Source organism: Solanum tuberosum, unplaced genomic scaffold (genome assembly GCF_000226075.1).
Source record: "Solanum tuberosum cultivar DM 1-3 516 R44 unplaced genomic scaffold, SolTub_3.0 scf00122, whole genome shotgun sequence".
In the NCBI taxonomy this organism is placed as follows: domain Eukaryota; kingdom Viridiplantae; phylum Streptophyta; class Magnoliopsida; order Solanales; family Solanaceae; genus Solanum; species Solanum tuberosum.
Window position 1 is genome coordinate 426,275 of NW_006239050.1, and position 9,561 is coordinate 435,835.

The 9,561-nt window shown below is 35.8% G+C and overlaps 1 protein-coding gene across 3 annotated transcripts in view; it reads right to left on the minus strand.

The window, feature by feature from the left end:
- The window catches only part of LOC102598513 (auxin response factor 8-like), a 16,339-nt gene extending 8,736 nt beyond the window's left edge, over positions 1–7,603 (minus strand). Inside the window, exons 1-9 of one of the 3 annotated variants that reach the window (XM_006350390.2) lie at positions 7,096–7,602; positions 6,750–6,859; positions 6,551–6,649; positions 6,397–6,453; positions 6,140–6,295; positions 5,973–6,057; positions 1,026–1,116; positions 752–916; positions 541–663 (exon numbers count right to left, since the gene is read on the minus strand). In XM_006350390.2, coding sequence (XP_006350452.1) covers positions 541–663; positions 752–916; positions 1,026–1,116; positions 5,973–6,057; positions 6,140–6,295; positions 6,397–6,453; positions 6,551–6,649; positions 6,750–6,859; positions 7,096–7,141 — 932 coding nt within the window. In that variant the 5' untranslated portion in view covers positions 7,142–7,602. Of the gene's footprint in view, positions 1–540; positions 664–751; positions 917–1,025; positions 1,117–5,972; positions 6,058–6,139; positions 6,296–6,396; positions 6,454–6,550; positions 6,650–6,749; positions 6,863–7,095 lie in introns of all 3 variants that reach the window. The other 2 variants (XM_006350389.2, XM_015310096.1) reach the window with 2 other exon arrangements.
- Between the last annotated feature and the right edge of the window lie 1,958 nt (positions 7,604–9,561).

The window sequence follows — 9,561 nt, forward strand, 5'->3', positions numbered from 1 at the left end:
AAAAAAAAAAAAAAAAAACTGAAACTGGAAAAGAAAAAAATAAAACGCTAATGCAGGGATTCGAACCCTCGACATAAGGCTTAATTTTCAGGGAACTTGCCACTGGACTATCTCTTTCTCCTTGTCATTGAGGGGGTTCAAAATATATATATTCACATAAATACAGAAAATTACCTTATATATACAGTGTAATTTTTTGCCGAGGGGGTTCGGGTGAACCCCTGGAACCCACGTGGGTCCGCCCCTGTCTAGGGGTACCCCTGGGTCGTAACAATAATTGTGCACCGTCATCCCAATTCATCATTTCTACATAATTAGACTTAATTCTCCAACTATAATTCATGATGAAACAAAACATAGGAGAAGATACATATTTAAAAGCAACTAATCTGCAGTTAAGTTTAAAGCAGGTGCCCAATACATCAATAAGAAACTACAAGCCTACTTATATAGCACTTCAGACAGAATATGTGAGGAAATTTAACATAAAGAAATAAAAGGAAATCTTTCAACTTAACATCAAACAACTTCATTCCATACCTTCGAACACTTGATTCTTCAGTTTCAAATAGCATGCGAAAGCGCATTCCTACAGAAACACGAGTGTGATATACAGCTTTGATGTATTTTGAAAGAGGTATAACAAATTCGGATGGGCTAGCCCTAACAAAATAAGCAAGTCAGTAAGCGAAAGTAAAAGAGGTAATAGATATAAATGAAAACACAAGGGGATAGTACTGTTACGTACTACCTTGGGTTAAAAAAGACAGTGAAACAGCTATTAGTAGCAGCAGCATGAGCAGCAGCAGCAAGTAATCCGATGTGCATGCTATCACTAGATAGGACTGATGATGGCATCACAGTCTGTGGTCGAACTGCACGTCGAATTCCCAGAAGGAGCTGATTTTTCTCATTCCTGCACAGAACTGACTATCTCAAGAAAAAGCCTGGAGGGAAATGTCACGCTGGATGCAATAATATGAGAAAAATGTACAGTTGTGTCAAAAAAGGAGGTTAAACAGTACCAAATGAAAAGAACAGAATCTCCAGCAACAAGCCTTTTGGCGCTAACAAACACACTCCAGCCAGTGGTAAGAAGATGCCGCTTAGGCTGTCCTGCAGGCAAAAGGAGAAAACATGAACAGATGATAGCATACTTGGTACACATTTATCAGTTACACACCGTAATACACCGTTCCTTCCACATCCAACCAGGAATCGTCCTTCTATCCAGCATATTATCAAAACAAATTTTAGAAAGAAAAAAGGCCAATACATACACAACCCCTTTAACTTGTCTCTAAATTTCATTTTGTCACTCCCACTCAATATAGTTTCATTATAACCCTCCAACTCCATTTTTCATGTACCATTTAAACACAAAATGCTAACTGGACAGATTGGTGAGATTACTCACCTTTTAAAGCGCATGAGAGATCCTTTTTATCGTTAATATTCGGCATTTTGTTCGTTTAACAACTTTCTCCCCTATTTATTTCCTCTATCTTCTCTTCAACCCCATTTTTTCCTTCTATCTATTTTAGTTATCCATTCATTTTCTTCATCTACCTCCATTTTTATTTGACTCTCTTTGTGCTAAAGATAATATTCTTTTTATTTTAATTTATATAATTCATTTCATCTATATAAAATAAAAAATGTCAATTATATTCTATAATCTATGTTATAAAGGACATAATAAAATGTTAAAATAATAAGTAAAGAGCTAGATTGAGGAGAACGATATAATATCAAAATTTAGAATAATAATTACCGAAATGATGTCAAATATTTTGTTGATGCCACATAAACTGAAAAGGATGGTTATATTTGTGGTAACATAAATTCAATGTTTATATTAACCTGTCACTAATTGATCTGAGCAATAAATTGTGTAATCAATTGAATATAGCTAATTAATATATATTCTTATATTGCTTAGAGATGATAAATTGATACAATTAATGTGAACGCCAAGTAAACCTAGATGAGCTAGAGAAAATAAAAATGCGTGGCACTATTGAATTGGATGTTTTTTTACCTTTTCAATATTTGTCTAACACACGCTTAACACTAATACGGGGTAAAACTTAAAAATATTTAAATGGTACATGAAAAATGGAGTTGGAAGGTTAAAATGAAACAAGGTTGAGTTGAAATGCCAAAATGAAATTTAGGGGCAAGTTAAAGGGATTGAGTATGTGTTTGGCCAAGAAAAAAGGTTCCAATTTAAGTTAATGGGATTAGGATGACAAAAGAATCAATGAAGCATTATATCAAATTGCTTGCAAAGTCCATAAAGTTTCACATGTATCGTTTACATGTACCAAGAGTTTAAATAATTAAATACAACAACCCAGTGTAGTCCCAAAAGAGGGGTCTTCGGAGGGTAGATGTACACAAACCTTACCCCTACCTTGAGGACGTAGAGATGCTATATTTGAAAGACCCTCGGCTCGACTAACGAACATCACAGTAGCTAAGAGAAGAGGTAAAGAGGACATACAAAACAATAGATAAAACAAAACATAGCATTCAAATGAGGACCAATAACGCCCCCAAGGCCTAGCTCAAGTGGCAAAAGGTGGAGGATTTGTGGCTTAGGTCGCAGGTTCAAGCCCCACACCATGCAAAAGCGAAGCCCGGTATTTAAGTGGAGAAGGGTAGAGGGGCGGGCCCATTATCCACTGAGTTTAGAAGGCTGTGATTGGTCCAAAAGGGGCGGGTCACAGACGGATTTCTCGGTTATCAAAAAAAAAAAAAGAGGACCAATAACCATAACCAACTAATGTGATAACTGAAGCATATTAAATACTCCCTCCGTTTCAAAAATAGTGGCCTAGTTTGACTTGGCACGGAATTTAAGAAAATAAATAAGACTTTTGAATCTTGTGGTCCTAAATTAAAGTTATGACAAATGTACTAAATTGCCCTTTAATCTTGTGGCCTTAAACATGCCACGTGGAAAGCTGAAATTAAAGTGTAACCAAAAAAGGAAAGTGGTCATTCTTTTTTAAACTAACTAAAAAGGAAAGGAGGTCATTCTTTTTTAAACGAAGGGAATAATAAGTAGCAAAAGTGGCAAGACATGCCAACTACAAGACAAATGCTACTACTACTGGAATAAATCGAGAAATGGGTACAATGCAACCAACCTATCCCGCTAGAAAATGAAACAACACTCAACTACAAACTAACCTTTTGCCCTAATCCGCAACCTTCATGACAATCTAAGATCATGTCCTCGAAAAGTTGAACTGTGTCATGTCCTATTTAATCACCTCTCTCTAATACTTCTTTAGCCTATCTCTACCTATCCTACAACCCATTATGGTCACACCTCCTCAATGAGGCCTCTGCACACCTCTTCTTCACATGTCTGAACCATCTCAATCTTGTTTCTCTCATCTTGTCCACCACGAAGAGCACTCCCACCTTATTCCGGATATCTTCATTCTTAATTTTATCTCTCCTACTATGACCACACATCCACTTCAACATCTTTATTTCCACCACACTTTTCTTTTGGACATGAGAGTTTTGAACTGGCCAACACTCTATTCTATACAACATAACCGACCTAACCACCAATTTGTAGAACTTTCCTTTAAATTTAGGTGGTACATTCCCATCACATAAGACTCTCGAGGCGAGCCTCCATTTCATCCACCCTGCACTAATACGATGTGTTACATAATCATTGACCTCCCTATTGCCCTGAATTAGGGACTGAAGATACTTGAAACCGTCTCTCTTGGGATGACCTTTGTGTCTAGTCTCACTTCCACACCACCCTCGTGTGATACGTGATCAAACTTACACTCCAAGTATACAGTTTTAGTCCTGTTCAACTTGAACTGTTTAGACCCTAAGGTCTGTCTCCAAACCTCCAGGTTAGTGTTAACTTCGACGTTAATCTTGTTAGTCAATACTACGTCATCTGCAAATAACATACACCATGATACTTCACCTTGGATATGCCGCGCCAGTTCATCATTAAGGAAAAAATAAATGGACTAAGAGTCGATCCCTGGTGCAATCTCATCGTGATTGGAAGTGCTCTGAGTCTCTTTTCATTGTCATTACATGAGTCTTAGCTCCATCTTACATGTCCTTAATAACCCTAGTGTAAGCCACAAGAACATCTCTAGCCTCTAAGCATCTCCCTAGGACCTCCCCAGGCACTTTGTTGTATGTCTTTTCTAGGTCAATGAGCACAATGTGTAAATCCCTCCTTCTTCCTCTCCCAATATTACTCCACCAGTCTCCTCACAAGATGAATGGCTTCTAGAATAGAACACCCGACATGAATCCAAATTGGTTCTCGAAAATAGTCACACCCTTCCTCATTTCAACTCCACCACTCTCTCCCACAGTTCCATAGGGTGGCTCAACAACTTGATCCCCTTATAATTGTTGCAATTTTTAACATCACCCTTGATCTTATACTATGGAATCATTATACTCCACCTCCACTCTTCAAGCATTTTTGTTGCCTTAAAAATGACATTAAGCAACTCAATCAACCTCTCCAAAACCACCCTGCCTATGTTCTTTCAAATTCCACTGGGTTTTCATCTGGTCTAGTCGCCCTACTCTTGCACATCTTATGAATAATTAAATAATTAAATCTTAAGCAGAAATGAACACTGGTATGTTGTTGTGAAGTAGAAATGAACATAAACTTAGATTTTTCACTGTAATATTCTTTCTAGATAAAGTAGATTTAGAACTGTAGTATTCTTTTGCCACCAATATAACATGGAAATTGAACTCCTTAACCTTCTTGCAACACTGAAATGTGTAAACAAAAGATTTGGGGAGAGAGGGACTAGGCTAAAGTACTTATCCTGCTTCCATACTCCATCCACCATCACCCTGGGCCATGTATCCACCACCTATATTTTTTAGTGCAATTTCATACAATTATTAGATTTTGTCACCTACTTAACCTTCTTGCAACACTGAAATGTGTAAAAACTGATTTAGGGATAGAGGGACTAACTAATATACTTAGCCTGCTTCCATACTCCATCCACCACCACCCCTAGGCTATCCATCCATCACCGCCCCTACCTTAGGCTATCCATTCACCTTTTTATTTTTTTAGTGCAATTTCATACTACTTTATTTCTGTCACTTAATTTACTTTTGTGTGAGTAATAGTGGACAAAACAGATCTGATTGAAGAATCACCAAATCAAAGTTTAAAATGTGAAGGTATAAGAATTTAAAATTTTCAGGAGTTGTGAAAGTAATATAAAATAATGTCATCAACGAATGATGTTAAACATTTTGGCACATCCTAAAATAGAGAGAAAATCATACAACATGCTAGAGGAAGTGATATCCCATTCCTTATCCTCTTTCACATCACTAACAAAACAACTATACTATTGCCTGATCCCGCCCCTAAATGATCATCGAAACTCTAGGTGTACTTCAATTTTAGGAATCTTGATAAAGAAAAACTGACAAGTACTAACCGGATTATAGATAGACAATTAGACGCATCAAGATTAAAAAGAATGTTGGAGATTAAAGAGCAAAAGAAGGAAGCTATAAGTTCTCTTCTTTTATTTTTCATAACATTCTGTGAGTCCTTTTTCTCGGCATTGTTCCCCACTCAAATGAATAATAAGATGCGCACACATGAACATATGACACTGACACAATACATTGTTAATAATATAACAGGATAGGGATGTATGACCTGGGAAACAACAGTATAACCCTACACAAAATAACAAGACCTGGGAAACAACAGTACAACCCTACACAAAATAACAAACTGGATGATTTAATTGGAAATTGCAACAGAAACAGAGATGAAGCACATGCCCAATTCATGACAGTGTCTAGCTTTTGCTCCATGAGTTAAAACACCCACGGGCTTTGAGATTACAGCTGAAGATACTCTAAACAATGTAAAGCTACAGAGAGCAATAAGGAAAAGAACATCTAGAGCTTGCCTCGGAAAATATGCCTGAACTTCCATTCAACATCATGCAGATCCCTTGCAATTAGTTCTTGGGCAGGTGGTGTCTGCGAGAAATCCTGAGTGCCAGTAGAAAAGACAACAATATCAGGCTTAGCACTAGAGCCAAGTCAAAATGACAACCATGGGATCAGTAATCACCAGAGGAGGAAAAACTTTCTCTGCGGCACGTCTAGGGACAGAAAAGCCACCATGTGTGCTAGTATCACTTGCAGTCAGCGTCTTACAAAAATAGTTAGTAGGCTGCTTGCTAGGGATTCCAAACTCAACAGGAAGATATGTATCTTTTTGTTCTTCCTGAAATCCAACACAGAGTATTTTTGAGACCCCATTCATAAATAGTTGATGCAAAAAAGGCAATATTATTAAGAATCATTTATAGCAACACTCAGGTGTACCCGTGTCAAGGGCTGCAAAGTCATTTGTGCATATACTTCGTCTGTTTCAACATCTGCCTGAAATTCGACAAGTAATCAATTACCTATGCGCCTAATACAACTTGCATATCAAATAGTAATTCACTAGAGAATTAGGAAAACAAATGAAACCCACATGCATTGTGACATTGTGGAGTTGACAGATCAACTGTGGCGACAAATTTGGGTAATTGGGTATATGTGCATCAACTTCTTTATTAGTTGTTGCAGCTACCTGTCACTCCATTCCAGTAAGGGAGCATCAGTAATTTGACTAATAATAGATTGTATCATTTTGTGTGATAAAGAATGAAATGTGATTGAAGGAGAAAGACCTGTTCACTATGACCCTGAGGAAAGTAAACAACTCGACTTCCGACTGTTGGTAGGCACACCAGAGGACCAGCACACGCATGCCATAGCTCTGAGTTCAAACACTTTTTCTCTACTTTCAGAATTAAAAATCCATCAGCAATAATTTAATTGGCCTTAATTACAGATACTTAAGATTATCTCACTCACTAACCAACAAATATGGAAATCATCAACATATATTCCTTTTATCTTATTAGAACAAAAACAAAGTGTAACACAAACATACCGACAGTGATATACAAAAAGCCAAAATCCCCCAAAGAGAAGACAGCAAGGGAAGAAAAAGTATAAAGAAGTAGAAGATACCTCCTTCATGAGCCTGCTGACCCATTCCTGATGTTGAAAGCTTCATATATATTTATTTATTTATTTATTTAAAATCCACTTCCCTTAAAAATGTTAAGAAAATTATAGTACTACACTCAACACCCTTCTCTGTAATTATCCACTCAATTACACAAAACCCTCAATTCCAACTCCAAAAACCAACTGAAACCCTATCTTCAAGATACCCCACCTCTTGCCCATTATGAATATGATCCCCTTACAATCTCCACATGCATTAACCAAAAAGTCCTTTAAAAAAACTTCTCTTTCTCCAATACTTCCATTAAATTGTGATGATACCCTTTTTCTTCAATTCAATAAGTTGATAGAATCTAAGCTGAGCTCAACTTCAGCTTTTTCTGATATCACTATCAGTTTTGAAGAGAGAGAGAGAGAGAAAAGGTGTGCTGTTAGTCTCTTTATACCCCACCCGACCAAGGTCGACCTGATAACAGTAGAGAGAGAGAGAGAAAAGAGAGGTAATAGTAATGCCTCATTTCTCTCTTTCTTGCTGTTATCAGAGGAAGGTTTGGGAGAAAGGAGATCGCAGCCGTTGAGAGAATCGTACGGGAGATCGTGGCCGTCCAATAGAGTTGTGATTTGACAGGAGGCATGTGCTAACCCATCCTTCAGTAGTCATTGTCAGAGTACGGAGCTTCAAATATACTTAAGTATTCAAATTGAAAGGGGAGAAGAAGCAAATCTAACTCCTACTTAAAAAATACTTAGTAATCATCTTTATTTTAATAAATAAAAACCAATAATAATATCAACATATCCGGTGAAATAACTTAAAACTCTGAAAAGGGTAGATTATCATTTTCTGGTGAATGCTAAAACTTTATTTTTGAAAAACGTTCAACTTAAGTAGATAATAAAAAAATAGTGTAAAATCTACAAGAAAGTAATAAAAATAGCTAAATAATTTATACAATAGGGATTTACCTAATGCATACCTGAAGAGCAGAAGTTGGGATTCTAAAGAAAAACAATAACAAAATAGTGTGATAAACCACCTACGACAATAACTATAAGAGTACAACTAGTCCTCTACTAACCTTCTACGCGATCTCCACTCTTTTCTATCTAGATTCACATACTCAGTAATATAAAGTTGTGTCATATCCTATCTAATCATCCCCCTCCCCCAAAAAAAATTTGGCTTACCTCTACCTTTCCGCATACCCCTACAACCAATCTCTCCCACCTTCTGATCACTAGAGCGTTAGCACACTTCTTCATAGGCTCAAATCATATTTGCATTATAAAAAAAAAATAGTACTATAATAATGATGCAGTATTTTATTTGTGATATTAAATAATTCAACTTTAAATTTGAATTTAAGATACTTTTAAAAATATGAAAAAGTTATCTATTATTTTCTCTCTAAATCACTCACAAAATTTTAAAACACAACTCTAATTTTATATTTATGATGATCAAATACATACAATTCTAAATATTCATGACCAATCTTAGTACGAATAAAAAAATTTAATGCTCCATTTGGTAAGAGCACTTTTCTGCCATACTGGAGCTGTACTTTTACCTGAAATAAATTAATTCCCCCCGCCTTCAAAGGCAGGGTGGGGTGGTTAAATTAAATTATTGAAATATGAATTAAAAAATGTGGACCTAGGTAAATATTATAAATATTTTTCTTGGTGGGGTTGAGGCATGGTGAAATAGTCCATGCCCCTTACTCCTTGCTAGTCCTTTTGACTATAAGAGGGGACCATAACCAAATTCTTCTTTGTTCATATTTTATATTTTTCTCATGACAGATGATAGATACTATGATGCTGTTTTGAAAAGGATTTTGGCATGATTAAGCATATGAGTATGTCTTTTTCAGGATGTCTAACAATTCCTTTACTATTTTTAGGTCTTGATTAGATGTTATTTAAATGTTAATTAATTAATTAGTTAGTTGATGACTTTGTTGTTCTTTTTGCCACACACTAATTGGTCCCCCCTCTAACAATTCCAACAATATGCAAAACTTGTTTAAATCTCTTTATTAACTACATGACAAGAAAAGGAATTTCTAATATAATTTCACATGTGAAGACTGAGAAGGATAGTATATATGCAGTTTTATTCTTATCTTGTGAAGATAAAAAAGTTATTTTTATTACGGTGCTAATCAACTAATTAGTCTTAATATTGACCATGCCAGTACATTATGTTGTAAGTAAGTAACAGTTGGTTGGTTGGTTTGTTAGTTAGAAAATTATTGTTCATTACAGTTCCATTGAATCGAACTGAAAGTTAGCCTATATATAAACTTGATGAGACAGCCTGTTCAGAATTTCATTCAAACAAGAAGTATGGTAATTAAAAATTATCGGAGTTGATTATTGGATCAAATTTATTTTCCTAAAGAGATTTTCTAGTTTCAATCCAAAAATAAAAGATATTTTCAGGAAAATATTTCTCATTCA